The 26,447-nt window shown below is 35.5% G+C and overlaps 1 protein-coding gene across 1 annotated transcript in view; it reads right to left on the bottom strand.

The window, feature by feature from the left end:
* Nucleotides 1–3,161: 3,161 nt before the first annotated feature.
* LOC107038119 (collagen alpha-5(IV) chain) overlaps nucleotides 3,162–26,447 on the bottom strand; it is a 66,768-nt gene continuing 43,482 nt past the window's right edge. The window contains exons 10-24 of the mRNA XM_015257025.1: nucleotides 25,724–25,978; nucleotides 23,045–23,209; nucleotides 17,568–17,917; nucleotides 15,872–16,124; nucleotides 14,775–14,968; nucleotides 13,848–14,054; nucleotides 13,116–13,766; nucleotides 11,290–11,688; nucleotides 11,052–11,151; nucleotides 10,056–10,241; nucleotides 9,650–9,942; nucleotides 8,790–8,877; nucleotides 8,354–8,710; nucleotides 7,515–7,807; nucleotides 3,162–4,998 (exon numbers count right to left, since the gene is read on the bottom strand). Coding sequence (XP_015112511.1) covers nucleotides 4,504–4,998; nucleotides 7,515–7,807; nucleotides 8,354–8,710; nucleotides 8,790–8,877; nucleotides 9,650–9,942; nucleotides 10,056–10,241; nucleotides 11,052–11,151; nucleotides 11,290–11,688; nucleotides 13,116–13,766; nucleotides 13,848–14,054; nucleotides 14,775–14,968; nucleotides 15,872–16,124; nucleotides 17,568–17,917; nucleotides 23,045–23,209; nucleotides 25,724–25,978 — 4,286 coding nt within the window. The 3' untranslated portion in view covers nucleotides 3,162–4,503. The remainder of the gene's footprint in view (nucleotides 4,999–7,514; nucleotides 7,808–8,353; nucleotides 8,711–8,789; nucleotides 8,878–9,649; nucleotides 9,943–10,055; nucleotides 10,242–11,051; nucleotides 11,152–11,289; nucleotides 11,689–13,115; nucleotides 13,767–13,847; nucleotides 14,055–14,774; nucleotides 14,969–15,871; nucleotides 16,125–17,567; nucleotides 17,918–23,044; nucleotides 23,210–25,723; nucleotides 25,979–26,447) is intronic.

Raw genomic sequence — 26,447 nt, 5'->3', positions numbered from 1 at the left:
ATGTTTTTTTACAATTTTATGGGACAAAAAAACGGTGGAAATTTTTTTAGAAATTTATGCTCAAGAATTACTATAGACGTTTATTATTGCGGCGCGACTTAGGGGATGTTTTTGAATTTTCATTATCGAATGGTAAAGTGGAAATGATGGATCGTTATTTATCGCCGGCTGCTTATGGATTTATTTATTTATTTTTATCTCTTGGCGATATTTTAAATTGATCTCTATGAACGTTTAATGATAAATAAGTTCTGGTGAGGGAGATACTGACAGCCAACCAATTGTGATTATGATTTTCACGATAATTATGTTTTTTTTCCCAAAACTGTTTTGTTATTGAAAAATAAAATCCTTGAATTTTCAACTACGTTTTAATCATCTTTTTCAAAATATTATTGATATTTTTGAAGAATATCTGTTTTTGAAAATAAATATTCTTGAGAAGATATCTATTTTTAATATTATTCTATTAGAATTCAGTTGAAAATTCTATTACGGTGATAGACATTGATATTTCAATATAATTTCTGTTAGGAATTCTCCTACAAGAATTCTCGGGTAGAAATTTTCCAAGTTGTTTTTTTGTTAATTTTGTGAAATAAGAAAGAAGCGGAAAAAATTTAGAAATTTATGCTCCAGAATTTCTATAGAAAAATTTTCAGATCATAATTCATGTGGAGAAATCAAAATCTATTGAATTTTTTCTTATTAAATATCTTTTGAAGAATCGTACGGCCTAATTTCCAATAGAAAGTGGATTAAAAACAGATAATTTTTTAATGGCACTTCAAGAAAATTTTTATTGAGTTCCATCAAAACCTGAATAGAATTTCCTGTAATAATCGCTACATTTTTCAATCAATTATTTTCGTTTCCTGTTTCGACATTTCAATTTCGACAGAAAGCAGAAGTTCTCAATCCTGCAATTTCTATTATTGATCAAACCAGTACCACTTTGTTCGCGAAGAAATACAACATAAATACGGGCAATAAATTTCCCCCATAAGTCTCATAAATCGTCCGTTAAGATGCACTTTTATACCGCCCCGCTGAAAGAAGTTATTTACAATCGGCCATGAATCATGAAAACCTCATTTTGCAAATCGGAGAAACACGCTGAAGGGAAGTAGTCACTGATAACTTTTACAAAAGTACTTTATTAAAATTTCATTGAATACATTAGATTTAATAAAGTTACAGTAAAGTTAATTCAAAAAAGGAACAATCGAGTGTATTTATGTAGTGAGATGTCAAAATGAGATGAGTCATCGTTACGATTGATTAAATTATCATCATTATTACGTCAATATTCATCAACAACTCGAAAGCTTCGTCATCTCACCTCATTTCCTCTTTCCCCTACTCATTTGGCAGTATATGAATCGAGCAATCGTCGAAAAATTCTTTGTATGGCACAGCGCACGGATTAGCACGTCCCGAAAAGACACTTGCGGTGATTGAATTATTTTTGATATAACTTACCTACTGGATAAAATATCATTATTTTATATAAATTAATGTTTCTTCTCCTCACGCATGAAAAAAGTTCATAGAAAAACCTCAAACTCTTTCTAGAAATTCTATTCGAAAATTTAATGTTTTTTGTTTAATGTGTTTTCTACTGCAAATTATGCAGTTTTTCAATATTGTTTTAGTAGATATTTGATTAAAAAATTCAGTACATCTTGATTTAAAATCCATGCCCATCAACGTCATTAAACTTCTCCTAATCTAAAAACATCCATTGAAAAACTCGTGACACAGTTACACAAGAAATCGAAGAAATAGGCAGAAAGGAAGTAGTCACTGAACACTTTTACAAAAGTACTTTATTCAAATTTCATAGAATACATTAGATTTAATAAAGTTACAGTAAAGTTAATTCGAAAAAGGAACAATCGAGTGTATTTATGTAGTGAAATGTCAAAATGAGATGAGTCATCGTTACGATTGATTAAATTATCATCATTATTACGTCAATATTCATCAAAAACTCGAAAGCTTCGTCATCTCACCTCATTTTCTCTTTCCCCTACTCATTTGGCAGTATATGAATCGAGAAATCGTCGAAAAATTCTTTGTATGGCACAGCGCACGGATTAGCACGTCCCGAAAAGACACTTGCGGTGATTGAATTATTTTTGATATAACTTACCTACTGGATAAAATATCATTATTTTATATAAATTAATGTTTCTTCTCCTCACGCATGAAAAAAGTTCATAGAAAAACCTCAAACTCTTTCTAGAAATTCTATTCGAAAATTTAATGTGTTTTTTGTTTAATGTGTTTTCTATTGCAAATTATGCAGTTTTTCAATATTGTTTTAGTAGATATTTGATTAAAAAATTCAGTACATCTTGATTTAAAATCCATGCCCATCAACGTCATTAAACTTCTCCCAATCTAAAAACATCCATTGAAAAACTCGTGACACAGTTACACAAGGAATCGAAGAAATAGGCAGAAAGGAAGTAGTCACTGAACACTTTTACAAAAGTACTTTATTCAAATTTCATAGAATACATTAGATTTAATAAAGTTACAGTAAAGTTAATTCGAAAAAGGAACAATCGAGTGTATTTATGTAGTGAAATGTCAAAATGAGATGAGTCATCGTTACGATTGATTAAATTATCATCATTATTACGTCAATATTCATCAAAAACTCGAAAGCTTCGTCATCTCACCTCATTTTCTCTTTCCCCTACTCATTTGGCAGTATATGAATCGAGAAATCGTCGAAAAATTCTTTGTATGGCACAGCGCACGGATTAGCACGTCCCGAAAAGACACTTGCGGTGATTGAATTATTTTTGATATAACTTACCTACTGGATAAAATATCATTATTTTATATAAATTAATGTTTCTTCTCCTCACGCATGAAAAAAGTTCATAGAAAAACCTCAAACTCTTTCTAGAAATTCTATTCGAAAATTTAATGTGTTTTTTGTTTAATGTGTTTTCTATTGCAAATTATGCAGTTTTTCAATATTGTTTTAGTAGATATTTGATTAAAAAATTCAGTACATCTTGATTTAAAATCCATGCCCATCAACGTCATTAAACTTCTCCTAATCTAAAAACATCCATTGAAAAACTCGTGACACAGTTACACAAGAAATCGAAGAAATAGGCAGAAAGGAAGTAGTCACTGAACACTTTTACAAAAGTACTTTATTCAAATTTCATAGAATACATTAGATTTAATAAAGTTACAGTAAAGTTAATTCGAAAAAGGAACAATCGAGTGTATTTATGTAGTGAAATGTCAAAATGAGATGAGTCATCGTTACGATTGATTAAATTATCATCATTATTACGTCAATATTCATCAAAAACTCGAAAGCTTCGTCATCTCACCTCATTTTCTCTTTCCCCTACTCATTTGGCAGTATATGAATCGAGAAATCGTCGAAAAATTCTTTGTATGGCACAGCGCACGGATTAGCACGTCCCGAAAAGACACTTGCGATGATTGAATTATTTTTGATATAACTTACCTACTGGATAAAATATCATTATTTTATATACATTAATGTTTCTTCTCCTCACGCATGAAAAAAGTTAATAGAAATCCTCATGCTCCTGGAAATTCTATTAGAAAATTCCATTTGTTTCCGCACTGTTTGTCATGTGGTTGTAATAAATATTTGATATAAAAACATCAATGCATCAGGTTTCTACAGGAGCTATTCTTTTTAGGTTCTTTCGATCGAAATCTTTCGACACCAATTTTTTATTCTTTTTTCGCTCATTGTATAATTTTTTTTTCTCAATAAAAAAATCCCAGAAAATATGTAAAAAAATCCATCCCCATCCACATTAATAAACTTTTTATTAATTAAAAATATCTAGCGGAAAAATCACGACAGAATTACACAACAAATAGACTTTTCAATACAATTCCAACAGAAATCAAACTTTTCCATTAAATTTTTCCGTAGGTGATTTCTCCATTAGAAAAACGTATCGACGATGATTAAAAAAATTTTAGAATGTTTCTTTTCTTCACATATAAAAAAATTCAATAGAAAAACCTCGTGCTCCCTCTAAAAATTCTATTAGAAAATACCACTCACTTCTGCACTGTTTTGTATTGCAAATTATGCAAATTTTTTATGTGATTGTAATAGATATTTCATGCAAGAAAAGTCAATCCATCTTAATGTTTCTACAACAACTACTCTCTTTAGATTCTTTTGATCGAAATTAGATATGAATTTTCTATTCTTTTTTCACTGCATCATTTTTTTCTTTCTCATTACAAAATCCCAGAAAACGTGACAATTCATCCCCATCAACATCAATAAACTTTTTCCAATCCAAAAATATCTATTGAAAAACTCACAATTGCACAACAAATACAATTTTCAATACAATTTCCACAGAAAATCAACCGAACTTTTTCCATAGAATTTTTTCACGTGTGATTTCTTCTTTAGAAAAACGAATCGACGATGATTTGAAGAATTTCGGATTATAGTTTCCCCCGTCTAAATCATGCTGCTCTCGCTAAAGAACTTTGGCTAGAATTGTTGGCCTGGACAGGCCTACGAACCCGACCTCTTCTCCGTTGATTCTGGGGTACGCGCCCCCCGGGAACTCTGACCCTACCCCCCGGCGGCCGGCGCCGCTGCCATTCTGGAACAGTTTGAACGGGCTGTGGATTGACTGGTACCGGTGGAATGTAGCGCGATCCATTGGCGGTGAAGGGGCTCAGCCTGTTGCCATAGGTCTCAGTTACTTGACGTCGTATGCATACGGCACATCTGCTGACTCGTGACGTGTGATCGGCTTTTAGGGTTTGAGGCTGTGGCTTACGGAACATCTCGTGATCCTCAATGGTTGCAAGCCAGTAGGAGATTGCGGTGGAGAAGTAGTTGCATGTACCGAGACCACGACACTCAATGAACGGGCGAGTGCGGAATTCCTCGAGGCATGAGCCTGGAGATATTAGCGATTGGCCACCGCCTGCTGCACCTGCGTCGCGATGCTGAAATGGGGGTGGAGGATAATTAGATGAGAATAATTTGATGTTTCAGGTGGTTTAAGCTTCGTTGAGAGAATTAATTACAAACGGCGCCTTCCGCCTTCTTTATTTTTTTTATTTTTTCATGTTTCAAGTAGCTCTACCCTTACGGTAAATTCAAAGATTATTGAAAACTGCAAAAACATTGCAGAAAACTCGATTAGATTCGGAATTCTAATTTTTTTCTCAATTTAATTATCGTTTTGGTCTTTCAAAGAAGAAACGTTTAAAAATCAGGATTTAACCCAGTGTCTTATGTGAAAATCAACATTTCCATTGTAATCAAAGATTAAAATATGAATTTTTTTCCATTAGATGTGAAAACATCAAGAATTTTTTTGACGCCTCATAAAAAAAAATTCACCGTTTTGCAAACAAGTGTTATTATTTATTTATAAGAGGGAAATGTTTGAAAAAATATCAATATTTTATGAAATTTAATTTAGATAATACTGACTGGGTATGAATTTTTTCAAATCTTTTCCGTGCAATTTAGTTGAAAAATTTCAAAACTGAAAATATCCAAAAGTACAGCGTAGTCCGGCCGAAGGGTAGAGCTACTTTAATAGAAAGTTTGGAGACATTAACACGGTTTTTCGTTTTTTCATGAAAAATCTTGCACGCGCGATAATTTGAGAAAAAATAGAGGTAGCAAGTTGAAATTTGGTATGATCCTAGCTCTTTTAATACTAAAGGTTGGTATTAAAAAAGATTAGAGATGTGCGATAGAGACGAGTAGTGAATTTTTCTCCGTTGGCCCTGAAAAATTGTATGATATTGCCGAAACTGAACGAGAAGGTAATTTGAAAACTGTAAAATTTGTCCTGCATTCCACCACGAATTATCCTAGTAAAAAAATTTTACTGTACCAGAGGATAATTTTTGCGTCCATAAATGTTTTTTAAAACATCTAGGGTTGACATTTCGCCTGAAAAATAGTCTTAGTCGATTCACGCATGAAAAAATTCAATATAAAACCTAGCGAATTCGCTAGAAAATTCTATTAGAAGTCTATAGGATTTCTAGTGGAATTCTATTGAAAAGTTTTACTTGTTTTGAATGAGAAAGTCAATATATTTTAAATTTCTGTTCGAATTTTTCTTTTGCGACGTTTTCTATTAGAATTACTGGCCACAAATTTTCTAAGTTTTTTCCGCTGGATTTTGTTTTATTTTGCATTACAGAATCCGAGTAGAAACAACTTGGAAAATTGATGTCCAATGATTCTTATAGAAAAAATCTCTGAAGAGAAATTAAAACAGAATTTGGAAATCTGTTGACTTTCACTTATCGAATATCCAATAGAATCAGCGCAAAAAATAAACAGAATTTTTCAATAGAATTTCACTAGAAATCCTACGGAAACTTCATCGAATTCCAACAGAATTTCCTAGCAAATTAGCTAGCTTTTCTATTGAATTTTTCATACGTGTTCTATAAACTCTGAAGAGGATTTCACCCAGAAAAAATTGCCCGAACGGCTTGAATATCCTCAAATGGGGTAGACCATTCCCCTTAGAATAAATACATCCCTGTGGACCAGTCATTATATCGATCAACGTTCGTATCTATAGCCCCTCCATTGAAGGATATTCCTGTGTTAATGTAATTTGGATCCCTCCATTAGTATCTCAAATGTCTAAGAACTATTTTTAAAATACCGGTAGGTCGGAGACGACAGCACTGGTGTCACAGGTTTACCTACAAATTTAACTGGATACTATGTAATTTCGAAGAAAAATTATAGATCTCTATAACCGATGGGTTGGCAGTAATTGCAGTATTTTTGAACGTGCGCGGACATGTTGACATTTACGGCTATTTCAACTCGTTCTACGTAAAACTCGGGTATTAAATCTGTTTCTGAACTGGGAAGTTGTAATGAAAACTTCAACAGTCGTGAATAATAGGGGCGAAACAAGGGACCTTTTGGCTTTGAAGTTTTATTGCACTCTGAATTTGAAAATTTTGTGGAGAGAAGGAATGCGAATTTTCAGTTTGACATTTCTAGCACTACTCCTTCGTTATTCGATACTCCCATACCTATTTTGCTCTCAAAAAATCTTTGTTTTATGCGAAACAAGGAATAATAGTTTTTCGTTTCGGCTGTCTAATAATCACAGACAACAAATGAACCCTAAAATGAAACAATAATAATGATATGATAGCAATCTCGTAACTGAGGGATAAAATATTTGTTGACAAATTTTCCTCTATATGAGATATTTTTATCCTGAAAAGGCACAGTCTGGTGTGAATTATCCGCCTCTTGAGCCAAATATTTCGTTGCTGTCGAAAGCAGAACAATTATTCATGTTTGAGACTTTCAAATTCGAACCAAACAAATTCTTTTTTGGCAATTTTCAACTAGCGATTTTGTTGGGTCAAACAAGACTTGTTTGACAACGTGTTTGTTTTTCTCTCAGTGTATGGCATCTTTTAATACGTGTTAGGAAGAAGAAATTAATTCAAAACCTTACCATGAGGAAGCTGTAACCGATCCAAGCTTCTTCCCATCCACCAGGGCACTCTGGAATCTGCATCGACTGACTGTGCACCGCAATCATTCTCGTCGGTGCTTCACACACGGAGCACCTAGAGATGTACCTTCCAGCCTCTGGTGCTGGAATTGGTGTCATCATCATTGGCATTGGCTCTGTCGAACTCAACCAGTAGCTGTAGTCATTCCTCTGGGCATAATCGCAGACATTATTCAGATTGCAGAATAGGAAAGGCATCACTGAGAATTTTTTTACACAACTTCCAGGTTGTCCTGCAATGAGAGAATTAACAATTCAATTTTCTCCCCAAAATGATAGTGTTATTTATTTATTATTCAGTTGAGATTTTTTGTAGAGCGAATTAAGTGCTATAGAAAAGGCCTTGTCCAAAAATTTGGTATTCATTTCATTTCATTGAAAACTGGCAAATGGTCAAAATCGACTTGAACCGTTTTATCACTTCGCTACTGAATTATTCGATTTTCCTTTGACCTAAATAATTTGCACAATTATGATTCATTTCTGCATATTTCATAAAATGGTATTCAATTCTCTTTGTTTGTTAAGCGGCCTTCATTAAAATTCGACGCAAGACGATTGTACTACTTTCCCCATTCGTTCAAGATATTGTCGATGCTTTTTTTTTTAATATAATAAATATACTATACTAAAAATAAAGTAAAATATTACTCAATTAGATGAATATACTATAAAAAAATAAATATATTACATTAAAAATAGAATAAATAAATAAGGAAAATAAATATACTCTACTAAAAATAAAATAAGATTTTGCTTATTTAGTTGGAAATATTTACCAAGATCCTGTGCCCATGGGTGTGAATTACCCATAATATGAAGTAATGAGAACCCATCCCACATTTTGACAGCTCCTCGCGGACAAAGGGGAATCATTTCCGACTGGGAATGCCTGGCAAAGTGGAATCCACGACTTCTGGGCCCTGGTCCTGGTGGTGCGTCCTCTCCCCTAGGCCCTTGGAATCCAGGAGCTCCTTGGTAACCAATGGCCCCACGTGGGCCTTGAGGGCCTGGGGATCCGTTATCACCATCGGGTCCTGGGAACCCTGGGAGTCCATCCACTCCGCGCTCACCCTCGAGTCCTGGCAGACCGTCCAATCCTGGCATTCCCATCATCCCCGGAGCTCCAGGTATTCCTTAATGAGGGAAAAAAGAAGTGAAACAAAACATTCCCTCCGGGGTAATTAGGGGAGAAACGAGAGGGAGATAGTTTACCACTCAAGCCTGGGAATCCCACATCTCCTTGAAGTCCTTTCCTGGGGAACAGTGGGTAGGGACTGGTACCGTGATCTCCTTTGGGTCCCTATTTTTGTGAAAATATTGCATTACTTAGGAGTTTTGATCTAGAGGAGGTGAAATTAAAAAAAAACAGTAGGTAAAAAACCTAGTGATTCGCTAGAAAATTGTGTTAGATTTTAATTGAAGCTTGTGTCAATTTTTAGTCGATTTTCTTAACAAAATTCCGCAGCTTATTTGCGTGTTTTTTTTAATCAGAAATGTTCGATGGGAAATATTCTATAAAAAAATCAATTGAATCCAATTTTTCTATTCACCTTATTCTATGAAAATATCTTCTATGGAAATTCCTTAGCTCTAATTTTTCAAGTTTTTTGGGTTTCATTTTCTGAAAGGGAGGAGAAAACTTGAAAATTTATGATAAAAATGGAATTCTGCCGATTTTTTTTACAGAATTGTTTTTTTAGCTGCCGAATTCGTCAGTAGAATCGGCCAATAACTAGTAGAATTTCCAGTAGAAGTTCTATAAAAATCAAATAGAATTTTTTATCCAATTCACTAAGTTTTTATATGAAATTTTTCGTGTGTGTAATCTTCTCGCTCTGTTTTTTTAATTAAGGCTCACGTGTATTATGTTTTGAACGTGATCTTGTCTGTTTTTTTTTTTAATTTCGATAATATGAGACGTTCTCCAATTGCCAATTTGGATTGCATAGCCCTGGAGTCTTCAAAAATTATGATTGTATGCATGATAAATTATATGATTTTTTTGTGGAACTTTTTGTGGAGGATAGAGTCGTCAGAGAGAATGTTAACAATTTTTGTCGAATTTTCTTTACCTGGGGTCCATCAGGTCCTGGCAAACCGATGGGGCCGGACTCTCCCATTTCTCCTCGTTCTCCCTTCAAACCCGGGAAGCCTGGGGCTCCCGGAATACCAGAGTCACCCCTCTCGCCCTTGAATCCATGCCTGCCATCGGACCCTTGGAAACCGACATCACCCTCCTCCCCTTTGCGACCGTACTGAGCATATCCAGGCTCTCCCCGGTAACCTTTGAGACCGGGAGCTCCGGGGAATCCATCGAGTCCTCGCAATCCTGGTGCTCCAGGGCGACCTTCATATCCTCTGGGTCCTGTTCATTAACACCAAACGTATGAATGAAGATAAAGTCAATGAAGAAAACTTGAAATTTCTGACTGACGATGAGGAAAAACCATTTCATTCCAGAAAAAATAAGATACTTGCCTAAATCTCCAGGAAGACCCTTTGCCCCTGGAATACTCCGTCCTGGCTCTCCTTCGATACCTTTTGGACCGTCAGGCCCATATTCACCAGGAGCTCCCTTCTGCCCTGGTCGTCCAGGAATACCTGGTCGACCATCCAGTCCTGGCAGACCTGGCTCACCGCGTTGAGGATTTTGACCAGGAGGGCCTGAACACAGAATTAAGCCATATATAACATAGAAATTATCCACGTACACAAAGGACGAAACGTTCGGGGATCACGTATGCTAAAATTTAATAGAAAAACCTAGCTTTGTTTAAAAAATTCTATTGAATTTATATTGAAACTCTATCAGAATTCTATTGACGTTTGATTAGAATTCTTTTGAACGATTCGGTCTGTTTTTTGCCCTAATTTTATAAAAAATTAGACAACAGATTTTTAAACAGATATTTGTTTATAGATATTAATATTTTCTGTATCACTCATCCTGTTGGTTTTTTTTCTTGGATTTTATTATAGGAAAAAATAAAAATACAACTGAAAAACTTCGAAAATTTATCCCCCCAAATTTTCTACAGAAAAATAAAAATCCACTCACTTTTTTCATCAAATATCTCTTTAAAAAAATGACACCGTAAGGTTGCATAAGCTCCTATAGAAATAGCGTAAAAAACAAATAGAATTTTTTAATAAAATTCTAATAAAACTTCAAGAAAATTCTCAAAAAGTTGCAATCGGAATTCAACAGAATTTCTTACAAAAAGCGCTAAGTTTTGCTATTAAATATTTTCATGCGTGATGTGTCCCTGAATTTCAGAAATCTATTTCTGTTTTCAGGGATTCATGACAGTGACTGGAATTAGCGAATTCGGTGAAATGTAGGGACAAAACTCGTAAGATTCACGATTTCTGTCTGATATTCAGGACCATGTCCTTGGAAATCATTGATAAAATCCCTCAAAATCATTATTCATTAAAACCCTTCTTCTCATTTTCTGTTTGTAAAAATATTACCTGGGAGTCCAGGGAATCCCACGTCACCAGGAAGACCTGGCAGTCCAGGTAGGCCTTCAAAACCGTCTGGACCAGGATAACCAATGTCTCCACGCATTCCCTGCCAGAGTCGAAACGAAATATTAACACAAAATCCATACGATCATTCTTCCCAACTTTCCTACTTCATTAATTCTTCCCGAACAAAATGAATATTGATTAACAAGAAAAATTATTGACAAAAATGAATAAAATTTACCCTAGCTCCAGGGTATCCCCGCAACCCAACATCTCCCTGTTCTCCCTTCCTTCCGTGCAGCCCATGGAATCCTTGGTCACCTCTCTCTCCCTTGTCAGCATCCATGTACGAAGGTAACCCAGGGTCACCAACGATTCCCTTCGGTCCGGGCACACCAGACAGACCAGGTCTTCCACGAGGGCCAGCGTCACCAGGCATGCCTGGTGCTCCCATAAAGCCAGGATCTCCATCGAGACCGCGTTGCCCTTTCACTCCGTCCAGACCGATCGGTCCCACTGGTCCTCGTTCACCCTTCGTACCAGGTCTTCCATTGATTCCTGGAGTTCCAGGTCTTCCCTGAGCTCCACTATCTCCAATTTCTCCTTTGAATCCGTCCGGTCCCATGTCACCAATTTCACCCTTTCCAGAAAGAAAATATTTAATTCAGTAGTGAAGTGGTAAAACGGTTTAAGTCAACTTATCTCTTAATTGAGTTTTTGAAGAATATCTCCGAATCTAAAGGAGATGGCGAAATTTTCGTAATAACCTTTTTTCTAGAGCGAATTGAGTGCTACAAAAAAGGTCTTGACAAAAATTTACTTATCCCTCTTAGATTCCGAAATATTCACTGATGAAAAATGACCAATCGTCAAAATCGACTGAAATCGTTTTACCATTTCGCTACTGAATTGTAAATAATATACAAAGTGTCGTTTACACCTTGTTTACAAATTGTGAGGAAATATAGAACAGAAAATGGGTAATTCAATGGCATAAGAATTATGAAATTACGATAATAAATTTTTGAATAGAGGTTTTTGAACATCGTGGTGGGCTCCCGCCATGCCGCCATGATTGAAAATGGCGATGATGCGACAATATGGCGATAGTTTGAGCAATGTCCATTGCAGCTATGAACCGATAATTTTATCAACATGAAGAGCCATGTTAACTATCATAACAAGTCCCATTGATAACTGCGTCATCGTTTTCAATCATGGCGGTAGTCAATCGCAATGTAATTGGCTAAAGGATTGAAAAATTCTAATGTTCACCAAAGAAAGAATAATGTTCACCATTTGAAAGTCTATTATCGGAATTTAGTAATTTTTTATTATTCAATTCCCAATTTTGTATTCTATATCTCCCTGAAATTTGTAAACAAGGTGCTGACGTCACCCTGTAGATTTTTTAAGAAAATAATTTTTTTTTTCATTTTTCCAATTTTGAAAAAATGCAATCACTTTATAATGGATTTAACAAGCTTCTTATAAAAAGATGATTCATTCGAATTGTTTCCGGATTTTTTCTCCTATGAAAAATTCCCCGGAAAATTTTTCCCAAGAAAATATTAAATGAGACACATAGTTGAACACAATATCAATTCATTTTTACTGAATATAATACAACTCCACTGATCTGATGAAAAATTAAATCCGATTCAATTTAAAATTTACATATCAGCATGCCCGAATAAAAAAAATACATTTTGTCATTAACTTTTTTATTTTTCCCTTCTAAGAGAAAAAAAAAGAAATTCAATTAGCATTAAAAAAACTTTAAGCAAAATCTCACATGGAAAAAATTAGTAAGGAAAATTAATTTCAAAAGGAAGAATTCGCCGAAGTCAAATTGACGGAAAAAAATTTCCGGGAATTTTTCAATGGGAAAAAAACTCCGGCCGCCCATTCGAATCATTATTGAATCTCTGGGTCAAGTAATTTCTGAAATTTTATTCCATGCAATTATTTTTGATGAAATATCAAAGACAAAAATGCAACACTCTCACACTTATTTTGAGAATTTCAACAAAAAAACAAATAAATTGTGTAAAACAGCTCATTTACCTTTGGTCCAGGTCTTCCATGCAATCCATTCCACCCAGGTTCTCCCTTGGGTCCAGGTGATCCATTATATCCCACTGCATCCACCCCATTATCCCCAGGTAACCCAGGCCGTCCATCAACCCCAGGTGCCCCAGGAGCTCCAATGGCCCCCATGAACCCAGGCTCACCCAGATCTCCCTGAGGCCCACTGAACGCATTCTCCCCCCTCTCCCCATCAGGCCCATCATATCCAATATCTCCGACCATCCCCGGTAACCCCACAGGTCCTTGGATACCTGGGAATCCCGGACTCCCAGGCTCTCCCAGCTCTCCCTTCTGTCCCACAGCCCCCGGTGATCCATCCTCTCCGATCCACCCTGGCTGTCCAGAATCTCCGATGACTCCAATGTCCCCGTCTTCTCCTTGCTTACCAGGAGCCCCAGGAATTCCCTCCATACCTGGGTAACCTTGAATTCCCATGTCCCCATCCTCCCCCTGACGCCCATGGAACCCAATCTCTCCTTTCAGACCCTTCATCCCATCGAAACCTGAAATACCGTCTGGACCTGTCATTCCCACGTTGCCCCGCATTCCAATCCCTCCGGGTAAACCTGGAGCACCTGGGAAACCACGAGGTCCTTGAATGCTGTCTCCTCGGACACCTTTAGCTCCCTGTTATGACCAAAAAATAAAACTTGATTTTGTTGATCGATGCGAAAATGAAGCGTTGTCATCGAAATTTCTGTCGCATACCTGAAGTCCTGGTAATCCTTCAAACCCAGGGGCTCCTTTAGCCCCCCTGACACCCTTCGGACCGTCAACACCAGGTCTTCCACGCGGACCAGCAGGACCCTCAAAACCGTACTCTCCTTTCTGGCCGTAAAGTCCACGTTCACCAATCTCTCCGTATATCAGATTCGTTCCGATGTCTCCGCGCTCTCCTTTCACTCCTGGCGGTCCCTATTTTCAAGTACGGGAGGACAATATGTTAAGCTTTATGCATTCAATGTGTGAATTGTCGCTTTATTCAATTTGAAATTTAAAAAACTTCTGAGAGTTTCAAGTTTAAGTTGTAGCTTCAGTTTACTCAAGACTAGCTCAGATTCCCTCAAGTTTAGGCTTAAACTTCATCCATGAGGTAGACTGCGCATCAATTATAACTTTGAAAATTTCAACCTCAAGAAAGTTATGGCTTCAATTTTCCGAAGGTCGTTTGAACTAGTTCAAGCTCAAGGTGGCTCCAGGTGACTCAAGAAATGCCAGATTAACTCAAGTTCAAACTCCATCCATCAAGTCGATTGCAAATCAATCATAACTTCTGGATGTTTAGAGCTCAAGCTCAAGCTCAATAAAGCTCAATCTCAATAAAGTCATGGCTCGAGTTCACTGAAACTAGCTCAAGATGACTCAGACTAGCGCAAACTGTATCCATTCATGGTAAAGATCACACATAATTTGTAACTTTTGAAAGTTTGAAGCTCAAGTCAACTCAATAAAACTACAGCTTAAATTTACTCAAGACAGCTCAAACGAGTTGAATCTTGAGTCGCGCCTTTTTTTGAACTCAATACCTGTTCCCTGATCATGTGGACCAAATTATTCATTCAATTCTCAAGTTTCTCAACCTCAAGCCCAAACTCCATCCACCGATCGTGTAAACCACAAATAACGATGACATACCAGAAGTCCCTGTGGACCTCGCTTTCCAGGTTCACCAGCAATACCACGAGGGCCTTCATCTCCGGGCATGCCGGCGTATCCCTTTAGACCACTTGCACCTTGCAGAGAAAATCCGGGGGATCCCTGAGGCCCAGGTGGCCCAGGCCAACCCTCATCTCCTTGCGGTCCTTGAAAACCTTGGAATCCATCGTAACCTGGAAGGTTTCATTGAAATGAGTATAACCAGAGTGAGGGGCAAATGCCAGTCTGTTGATAGTCTGGCGTGCCAGATATTGAATATTTTATGAACTTAATAATGTGTTTAGAGTTCCCAACATGAAATATTTTAGAAAGTAATATGACTATGTACTCATCATTAAGAAGCTTGAGAAAGCTTAAAATATAAGCGAAACGTTGCATAATTGACAATAATCTAGTATAGTTTATTGTTTTCTCCACATTTCCCATGATCCTACTTCCTTGATACAAAACTATGAAGATGAAGAACAATTTCATTAATTGAAATGAATGAAAATAATAACGAACAATATAAATTATATTTCCATCTCAAATGACATTTCCTAAAGAGACTTGTGTGGGCTGTTATCATCCCCATATCAATATTGCTTTTTATATCTCTATATATAATAAAAAATAATCTCCCAAGTAGAGGAGATTTTTCGTGACGCCTTGGAATAACGACGCTTATGGGGTTCATAGACGAATATATGTAAGAATCATGAACATAAACATTAGAAATGAGATGGAAAATGCGGTAATTCAATCTGACGCTAAAATATGAATGATTTTCATCAAGTACTATCCAAGTAGATGTTTCCAGTTGACTATTTCGAGCGACCAAATTATATTTTTCTTCTTCCAGTAACTAACTCCCGTGTTCCAATTACGAAAATATTTCGCATAAGAAAATGAAATGATTTCAACACATGTTGATCGATCAGCATTTTACTGATGATGTTCAGTGACTTGAGATTAGTTATCACTAACGAATATTTCATGCGAATATTTGTATGAATGGGGGTGGGGGGTGATATTAACTCGCACATAAAAACGATATTTTAGGACATATATAAATAAGAATTAGATTTTCGACTCACCAGGCGCTCCAGATTCTCCTTTAGTTCCCTTATTCCCCTTGATATCAGTAATAACGTGAGAAGCAGCTTCCCCCACTTCGCCGGGCCATCCCTTGTCTCCCCGAACCCCCTTCACCCCAGGTATTCCATCGACGCCAGGATCCCCCCGAAGAAACTCTATCGGCACATCAGCGTCATCTCCTTTCTCTCCAGCTAGTCCATCCCATCCGGGTCTACCATCGACTCCCGTGACTCCAGGTGCACCAAAATCTCCCTGAAGAAAAGCGCAAAATCATTGATGATTGCATCAGAATGAAGTTTAAGGGGATACGTCGGCGAAATTTAAATCCGTTTTGCTTTATTTGCAATTGATTATGAAAAAATAAATTTTGAATTTTATAAATTTTTCGCCTGTAGAGTAGAACTAAAAATTCATTGTTTTTAATAATCGATTTTCTTTGGAACTCGCCTTTTTGCTTCAACCTGCCTTTTTTTGTTCATAAAAATTAGATTACGCATGATTACAATGTTTGATTAGTAAAAACAATTAATTTTTAGTCCTACTCTACACTGTTCAAAAATTACTGTTAAAATTTCAAGTGAAAAAGCTTGAAATTATTAACAATGACAAAGTTACATGAAATTTCTGAAGAATTCTTCATTGATGAATCAGTGAATTTCTGGAATATTCAAGTAATTCTCCATGTTCACGTCCATAAGCCATTGAAAAACCATGAAAATTTTGAAAATTAAAGTAATAACTTCTCTGAATTTTCAATTTATTGATAATCAAATTCTATGTGATGTTCAATTTTCAAGATGAATGAGAAATTTAGTGAACGCTTTCATTTGAAATTGCATTCAAACTCACAGCATTGAAAATTCTAATGACATTGTGACCGAAATTTAAAAAAATTTCTAACAGTGTACAGACGCGAAAATCTTATGAAATTCAAAATTCATTTATTCATGATCTATTGTGAACAAAGTAAACCGGATGCTTAACTTTATTTTTTTCGAGTGCAACGAACATGAAAAAAAACAGCTAAAATCATATGAAAACTCCAGGGCAAGGAACATTTTGGAGATGAAAACAAGAAAAATGAAGTTTTTCATGTTTCTACGGGGCAAAATCGATCGGGGCGGCGATTTCCCCTAGTTATTCCCATATTCCGTCTATATCACAAACTGTTCAATGGATCCCACGGGCCAGTGAAGACTTTTAAATTTTCCACGACGTTCATTTCCACGGTAAATTCAAAGATTATTGAAAACTGCAAAAAATTGCAGAAAACCCGATTAGGTTCGGAATTCTATTTTTTTTCTCAATTTAATTATCGTTTTGGTTTTTCAAAAAAGAAATGTTTAAAAATCAGGATTTAACGCAGTGTCTTATGTGAAAATCAACATTTCCATTGTAATCAAAGATAAAAATCTGATTTTTTTTTCATTAGATGCGAAAAAATCAAGAATTTTTTTGACACCTCATAAAAAATAATCCACAGTTTCGCAAACAAGTTTTATTATTTATTTATAAGAGGGAAATGTTTGAAAAAATATCAATATTTTGCGAAATTCTGACTGGGTATAAATTTTTTCAAATTTTTTCCATGCAATTTAGTTAAAAAATTAAAAAAATTAAAATATCTAAAAGTACAGCGTAGCCCGGCCGAAGGGTAGAGCTACTTTAAACGGAGAAGATTGGATGGAAAATTACTTTTTCTCCTTTAGGACCTTCAGGCCCTGTGTCTCCGATTTCACCGGGTGGACCACGCGGCCCACGGAGACCCTCGAACCCGGGGAAACCTTTGTCACCGACATCACCTGGTGGTGCAACTCTGGCAGGACCAGGGGGTGGAACAATGCGTCCTGCTTGTCCTTTGGGCCCCTGAGAACCAGCGATACCCGGTCTACCACTCTCTCCCTCAAGACCCATTGGCCCCATGCTACCAGGTACCCCGTATGCTCCTTTAAAGCCTCGGGGTCCAGGTAATCCAGAATATCCTGGGGCACCGGGGAATCCATTCAGACCCGAGTCACCCCGTTCTCCTTTAGCACCAGGCAAACCTGTTAAAACATTCATTCAATCGTAAGTTCTTTTCGCCAATTCCCTCGGGGAAGGCTATCCATTGCAGGAGTTTATGCTCTTGAATGGAATTTTTTAGCCAGGAAAGAAAGCCTGGGGAAACATAAAATTTTCGAGTTTATTGAAAGAATGCTTCGAGTAATGAGGAAGCTGTCTTTCACTTGGGGTTAATAAATCATTTTTGAGGGAGAGGGAGAATTTTTATGATTAATGTGAATGATTGATTGGATCGGTTTTGGTGGAGCAGATATTTTTGGTGGTGAAATTGCTGTGAAGGGTTTGATATGGAGCATGATGGAGTGCACTGTTAAGACAAAATTTAAATTTCATGGACCGTTGATTGGTAATTTTCAAGAGAGTGATATTAAATGCGATTTAGGGAAAAAAATCATGGAATTTTAGATTTCACTGAAAATTCTGTGAAATTCTAAAATTTTGAGGAGTCTTAAGGCGAAAATTCATCAATGTATTTGAATTTTCAATGAAAACATGAATATTCTGTGTCAAATTACAGTGAGTTTTCAATTAATTGAAAATTGAAGAACATATTTACTGGAATTTTACTGATTTTTATCAATTTTCAGGGAATAACTGAGCTGATATTTATAGTTCTCATTGATTTTTCCGTGGTATTTTGAATTTTCAATGGCAAAATTCTTTTAGAAACAAATTTTTTTTTATTTTGAAGGAAAAAAATTTTAATTTCATGGAGAGTTGACTGGTAAATTTCAAGACGATGACATTGAATGCGATTTACGAGGAAAAAATTATAAAATTTCTGATTCCACTGAAAATTCATTGAAATTGTAAAATTTTGGAGCGACCTTAGGACGAGAATTCCCCAACGTATTTGCATTTTCAATGAAAAAATGAATATTCAGTGTCAAATTATAGTGAATTTTCAATTAATTGCAAATTCAAGAATATATTTACTGGAATTTTACTGATTGCTATCAATTTTCACGGAATAATTGAATTGAAATTTATAGTTCTCATCGATTTTTAAATGAAATTCTGAATTTTAAATGGTGAAATTCATTCAAATTTTGGTGGAACTGAAATGCAATAAAAATTTCTAAAACAAACATCGAAAATTTCAGTTAAAATTTTTCAACAGTTTAGTTTCACGTATGGCGTCATCGATAGTCGAAAGTCTAGAATAATTATTTGATAAAATTCTAAGTGAGAAGTCTGATGGATGCAATTATCCCTGTAGGTAAAGGATGCATGAAATCTGCGAGACGTGGAGTGATGGATCTGCTCTTATAAATTGAGTTCAGGAGAAGTGATGGAATAGTTTCAATTTTAGACTTATCTTGCTCATCGACGATTTCAGGAGTCATTATCCTGACGGATTTCTGATTAAAAATTCTTCCAGCTGTGGGAGGAACATAATCGCATAATCAACTAACATTTCGATCGTTCGATGACTTTACTTATAATTTGTTTTATTTTCAATTTTGTTTCTTTTATTCACGGGAAAAAGCATGAGGAAACCTAAATTTTCGTGTCTGACCAAAATTTCAGTAGATACGGAATCATTACGCCGCTTGGAGTAAATTAAATATGGAAGAGTTGAGATATTTTTTATTTAATTCCGCTGATGGAACGGTTAGAATTCTATTTTTCTATAAGTTATTTGTTTATTTTTTGTTTATTCAAAAAATACAATATGACGAAGCCCAAATTTTCGTGGCTGACCAAAATTTCAGTAGATGCGGAACCATTCCTCCACTTGGAGTAAATTAAATATTGAAGAGTTGAGATATTTTTATCTTAATTCCGCTGATGGAACAGTTAGGATTCTATTCTTCTATAATTTATTTGTTCATTTTATTGTTTATTCATGAAAAAAAAACATGAGGGAACCCAAAATTTCGTGTCTGACCAAAATTTCAGTAGATACGGAACCATTCCTTCACTTGGAGTAAATTTAATATTAAAGAGCTGAGACATTTTCAGTTAAATTCCGCTGATGGAACGGTTAGAATTCTATTTTTTTATAATTTATTTGTTCATTTTATTGTTTATTCATGAAAAAAACATGAGGGAACCCAAAATTTCGTGTCTGACCAAAATTTCAGTAGATACGGAACCATTCCTTCACTTGGAGTCAATTTAATATTAAAGAGCTGAGACATTTTCAGTTAAATTCCGCTGATGGAACGGTTAGAATTCTATTTTTTTATAATTTATTTGTTCATTTTATTGTTTATTCATGAAAAAAAAACATGAGGGAACCCAAAATTTCGCGTCTGACCAAAATTTCAGTAGATACGGAATCATTCCTCTTTTTGGCGTATCTACTGTCCCCGTGAGATCATCGCGGATATAATAATAGTTTCAATTTCGATTAACGAAAAAATACTCCTTCTGCGAAGTTAATGAACGAGACTTGAGATATAATCGATTTAATATTCCTCTAGCTACAGAAGGAAAAAACTCCCATAATCAACAAATCTTTTCGTTGCTTCATAATTTCATTCCTAAATTTACTTTCCAATTCTATTTTGGATGAATACTACTCATTGATAGAATTCATATTCTTCTATTTTTTTTTCATTCAGAGAAAAAAGCACCGAGAAGCCGAAATTTTCGTGTCTGATCAAAATTTCAGTAGATGCGGAGCCATTCCTCTACTGGGAGTATCTACTGTCTCTATGAGATCACCAAAGAAGTTCAATAACAATAGTTTTACTCTCGACTTATGAAAAGTACTCCTTCTGCGAAGTGAATGAATAATCCTGAGAGCTGGGATATGATCGATTTTATTTCGACGATTTAATAATCGCATAATCAACAAATATCTTCATTATCTCATAATTTCATTCCCAAATTTCTCATTTCCAATTCGATTTTGAATGAATACTCATTGACTACTCATTGATAGAATTCGTATTCTTCTATATTTTTTTTTATTCGGAGAAACATACATCAAGAAACTCAAATTTTCATGTCTGACCAAAATTTCAGTAGATACGGAGCCACTCCTCTACTTGGAGTATCTCCTGTTCATGTGAGACCATCACGGAAGTGGTAACAGTTTTTATTTCGATTAAGAAAAAAATACTCCTTCTGCGAAGCGAATGAATAAACAATTGCAAGAGTTGAATTTTTTTCTGATTGATCAGAAAACGCAAAGCATGGAATTTTGAACAAACGATCAAATCGAATCAGAAATAGTTTTCTCTCTAGAATAATTTCTAAGGCTACCAACTACACGAGTTCTGAAGGCATCAAGTAACGTACATACTCCTCGGATAGTTGTTTGGTATCCGCCCAAAATCATCTTGAACTTCATACTATTGCCTCCCGAGTTACTCCGCAGCCTTCAAAACTTTGAGTTAAGTGCCCTGTCTACATCTACACCTCACAGCCACTGTTCCCAAACTTATAGCCAGAGAAATTGTGGATTTATGATCACTGTCTATCAAGTATAACTGCACATTGCCAATCGAGAAATACTGATAAAAAATTTAATCACGAGGCTCATGAAAATTCTGTGCATTGCATTGATACATCGTATATCTCGATAAAAATATCGTTGGGAATAAAATTCACGTTCTCATATCTGTATTTCTACACCTGCAGATGATACCAGCTTTTCTTCATCCCCACTTTTTGCCTCTCTCAGGGGTGAAGATGTGAAATATGATCCATAATTTTTTTTATGGTTCCTACGAGTTGTATTATTTTCTCGTCCGGAAAAATTTCATTTCCCTCATCTCCTCGGATTCGTAAAATCGGATTTTAGTGCTTGCAATTGGGCTCGGCTTTTGGATATTCGATTTGAAAATTATTGGGCGTGAATAGGCGTATGAGTGGAGAAATTCACGCACGAGAAAATTGCAATTGCGTATGAAAAAAACTAGTGAATTCGTTGGACAATTAGTTTTTGACTGATTTTGCTGAAAGTTCCGCAACTTGTCTGCCCTTTTTTCAATAGAAATGTTCAATGAAGAATATTCTATAGAAAAAAAATCACTAGAATTCGATTTTCTAGATATTTCGTTATTCTATTGAGATATCTTCTACAGAAAATTCTTCGACTACTATTTTCCAAGTTTATTGCCTGATTTTTTTAAATGAAAAGAGAAAAAATAGAGTGTAAATAGCTTGAAAAATTCATGTCCAGGAATTCTTGTAGAAATGTCTCATTAAGATGTTGTGTAGAAAGTTTAAATTCTACTAATGTTTTAATGAAATAGTTTGGATTTTCTATTAAATTCTATAGTGAAATGAAATTTGATTTTAAATTTGAAGTAAAATCTCCTGAAATATTCGATAGCAATGAAATAAAATGCGCTTTGAAATAATTTTTTTGTGTGAAATTCAATGAAAATTGTAAAAATTTAATGGAATATTGACTAAGAATATGCATAATGAATTTCAAATTTATTTCAAATTGAACGTAAAGAAAACACTTTTTTTTTAATTTTCGAGATCATTAAAAAATTAAATAAAAACATCCTCTTAAATTAAATTCAAAACAAAAATGTGAGATTCAATTAGAAAAAATATAACAACGAAGAATTTGTGAATAATCAAGAATGCATCGCAATAAAAGGGAGGAATAGGTGACGAATAGAGAAATGAAACGATGATCAATTTAAAATAGTTGACTGATGAGATATGACATAAAATTTCAAGTGAATCCCTTGAAATCTTCAACAACAAATAATTAAAATTGACTGTCACAATATTTTATTAATGAAATGATTTTCCCTGTGAAATTTAACTCCAATAATTAAGAAAGTAAATAAAGAATTTTCCCTGAAATAGAATAAAAAACAGAAATGTGGGAGTCAATTTAAAAAAATCTAACAATGGATGATTTGTGAACAATCAAGAATGCATGATAATTGGGGGGAGTTCACAGTAAAGAAATAATTAATAAGACGATAACTCGGCTTGCACACTGTTCCCTGACCCCAAGATTTACTCAATATGAATAATTGATTCGGGTTCAATTATTTAGTCATACAGCTTGGGTATGGATATAGGATTACGGAAGTAGGCCATGTAGTATACTAGAATGGAGGAAATTGGTGGACCACCTTACATAGGTAGAGGCACATAATCAATACCGCTTAATTTCTCAATCTCACCTGGAGCGCACACTCCACAGTCATCTCCGCGAATACCTTTGGCACCTCTTGGCCCTGGTACACCCGGCCAACCGTCGGGTCCAGGACGTCCTGGTGTGCCAGGAAGACCTGGCTCACCGGCTGGACCTCGAATTCTCACACCTTTGCCGGGAAAACCTTTTGGACCTGTTGTTTAACATAAATAAAAACAAAATGTTGAATGAAAATTGAATAAAAAATTTTTCCAACGTTGAATACGAAATAATTGTAATAAGAGAAAAAGAAAATTCCTTCTGAATCACAAATAATATTTTTTGCTTTTATTAAATGGTCAATTTTTCATGTTGTATTGGGCAAATAATAAAGTATTTGAAACATTGAAAACGAAATGTGGAGAATGCAAAAGAAAAATTATGTGTGAATAACTTTTATTTAGTGATCCTGTGGAGAATTCAGACATTTTTTATGAGAAAAGTGTTCCATTGAGGAATTTACATTGAAAAATGTATATTTTACAGAAATATTCAACGCTAATATCTTGAATATTAGAGGAGGACGGGGCACAATGGGTTTTAACTTCTTTTTAGATGTTGATAACTCATAAACAAATTTATTAATTGGGGCTTCCCATAGAAAAAAAATCAAATTTATGAACAATTTGAAAGAATCAAGTGTGCATTTTTTAAAGAATTTTATTGAAGAGTAGAAAAGTGGAGCAATGTACGAATAATTCCTATCGAATGATCCTGTGGAGAATTAAGATATTTTGTAATGATAAAATTGTCCTATTGAGGAATTTAAATTAACAAATCTATCTTATAGAAATATTCAATGCTAATATTTTCAATAAATATATTCAATAAACAAATTCAAAATTAAACTCATAAATAAATTCCCCAATTGAACTAAGTCTGGACTCACCACAAAGAGGGAGAATTGTACTATTCATTTAAAAAATCTCATTTTATTAACAATTCAATGGCTCACTGACAACTAAAAAAAGTCAAATCATCCCTTTTGTCCCACTTTCCCTTATTACTCTGTCATCGTTCCTACTCCTAGTCCACATTGCATTCTTGTTGAAAGAGATTTTCAGGAATTTTCTCTCAGAAAATGTCTCAATTTTCTATTGAAGTTCCTCAAGGAGCAAGGAAAATAGGCAGTAAGTGAATAGATTATGCGAATTACTCATGGCGTCATGAGTAATTCAAACGATCTATTGATTTATGTACACCGTCATGAGTAATTCGAACAATCTATTCATGCGCTGCGTATTTCCCTTTCTGAACACAAACTACACTCTGGAAATCGAAATTGAATGAAGCACTTCATTCACTGCCGATTTCTAGAGTCTACTCTGTGTTGAACGATTCGAATTGGGTTTCAAATTGAACGTAATCGAAATTGAACTGCTGTCTGTAAATTCGGGTCCGTCCAAATGAACTTATTTTACCACGCGACCACAGTAATTTTTCTGGAATTTTTTCTCCGTGCATGTTAAATGAAATAGCCCACGACGCGACGTTGCCGGAAACTCGCTAAACGCGCCCGGGCAGTGTAGAATGAATTCGGCAACGCTAAAGCCTAAATAGTACGGCGGGGAATCCCCGCGCAGGTGACCAAGTCGCAGGGACGCGTTTGGTGACCAGACTAGAGTTAAATAATTACGAATGCTTCATGTTGAGAGTCTGAATAGTGTATTTATCAAATCCAATGAAGCTCCAACTAATCCGTTGTTCAAAAATGAAGCAGGATTAGCGAATTCGGTAAGTTTATCTACTGAATTTTTTCATACGTGTTGTGACATATTTTCAATCATGAAGAAGGACGAACAATCGAGATAACGATCGCAAGATAATCCACCAGTCCTGAATTTGCAAGTCTTAAATGAGGAATAATCTGATCATCTCTCCTCAGACATGGAATAATTAACATCCCGAGCTATAGTGAGGAATCAATAATCATCATTTAGCGAAGTGCTTTTAATATTTCATGACTGTCACACGGAGAGGAACATTCAATAAAAATTACTAGAAGAAAAAGTAAAAATTACGTTTTGAAACGTAATCCGTGAGTGAAGTAAAATTCAATGAAAAGTGTGAATCGAAACAGAAATTGTACGAATCGCCGCGTAAATTGATTTTATTGATATGCATTGGAACCTTTCGGTTCATTCTGCGATGTTACATGTGTGTAAGTGAAGATTACAAAAAGAAAATTTAAAAAAATACATAAAAAAAAGCCACGTAAATTCTACGATTTTTTTTCCGTAAAAAAATTAACCACTCGTCTGATGACTCACCGCTGTGAGGACAACAACTCGTTCTGTAATTTTTCCCCAACGATTGAGAAATTTTATGGAACGAAACGTAGAAATAACTCATCGGCTTCCTAAAAATTGTTGAACGGACAAGAATTTTTGATTTTGTAGGCATTATAAGTCGGGGAGTTTCTATAAGATTTTACTTCTTCGGGAAAAATTACGTGACAATTTCGTACTTTGTTCGATGATGAACCTGAGAATTCACTGAACGTTTCAGATTTCTTCTCTTCCATTCCTACAAAAATTGCCGGAAAACGATTCCCCATTGCGGATTACATGAATTGTTCCGTAAGTTTTACTGAATATTTCTCTCCGTGCAAGAGTTCTATTCGAATAAAAACTTCATAAAAGACATTCATAAAGAAAGAATGACAAACCTTCTGGTCCGGGATCTCCGCGCTCTCCGGGTGGTCCATTCAAACCGCTGAAACCGGGTTTTCCGTCTATACCGGGTGGTCCAATGATGGTAACACCGGGGAATCCTTTAGCACCGATCGGTCCAACAAGACCGGGTCTTCCTGGAGGGCCTGGGGGGCCCAGAGGACCTGGCAGTCCATCGTCTCCCTGTTCCCCTTTCTCGGACGTTCCCTTCGGTCCTGGAATCCCCAGTGGTCCCTGTGGTCCCGGTAAACCTTAAAATAATGATGAATTCATCAATTGCATTTTCTAAAGTGATTCCTATTGCAAAATGAAGTTATTGAAGTGCCTGAGGCAACACTTGCCAGTGGAAAATTCAATCATGATTATTAATTCAGTAGCGAAGTGGTAAAACGGTTTAAGTCGACTTATCTCCCAGTTCAGTTTTTCAGGAATATTTCCGAATCTAAGGGAGATAGCGAAATTTTCGTAATTACATTTATTGTAGCTCTCAATGGGCTCTAAAAAAAAGGTTATAATAAAAATTTTGCTCTCTCCCTTAGATTCCGAGATATTCATTGAAAACTGGTCAATAGTCAAAATTGACTTGTACCGTTTTACCACTTCACTACTGAATTATTCGTTTAGTTATTTATTCACCTGGAGGTCCGATGTATCCAACTAATCCAGGACGACCCGGCGTACCATTCTGTCCTGGCTCTCCAGGAGGACCTAAAGCAAGTG

The sequence above is a fragment of the Diachasma alloeum genome, unplaced genomic scaffold (assembly GCF_001412515.2).
Source record: "Diachasma alloeum isolate Michigan unplaced genomic scaffold, Dall2.0 Dall_scaffold_00277, whole genome shotgun sequence".
Lineage (NCBI taxonomy): Eukaryota > Metazoa > Arthropoda > Insecta > Hymenoptera > Braconidae > Diachasma > Diachasma alloeum.
The sequence above is the reverse complement of the archived record's forward strand: the minus strand, read 5'-3'. Positions and strand labels throughout refer to the sequence as shown.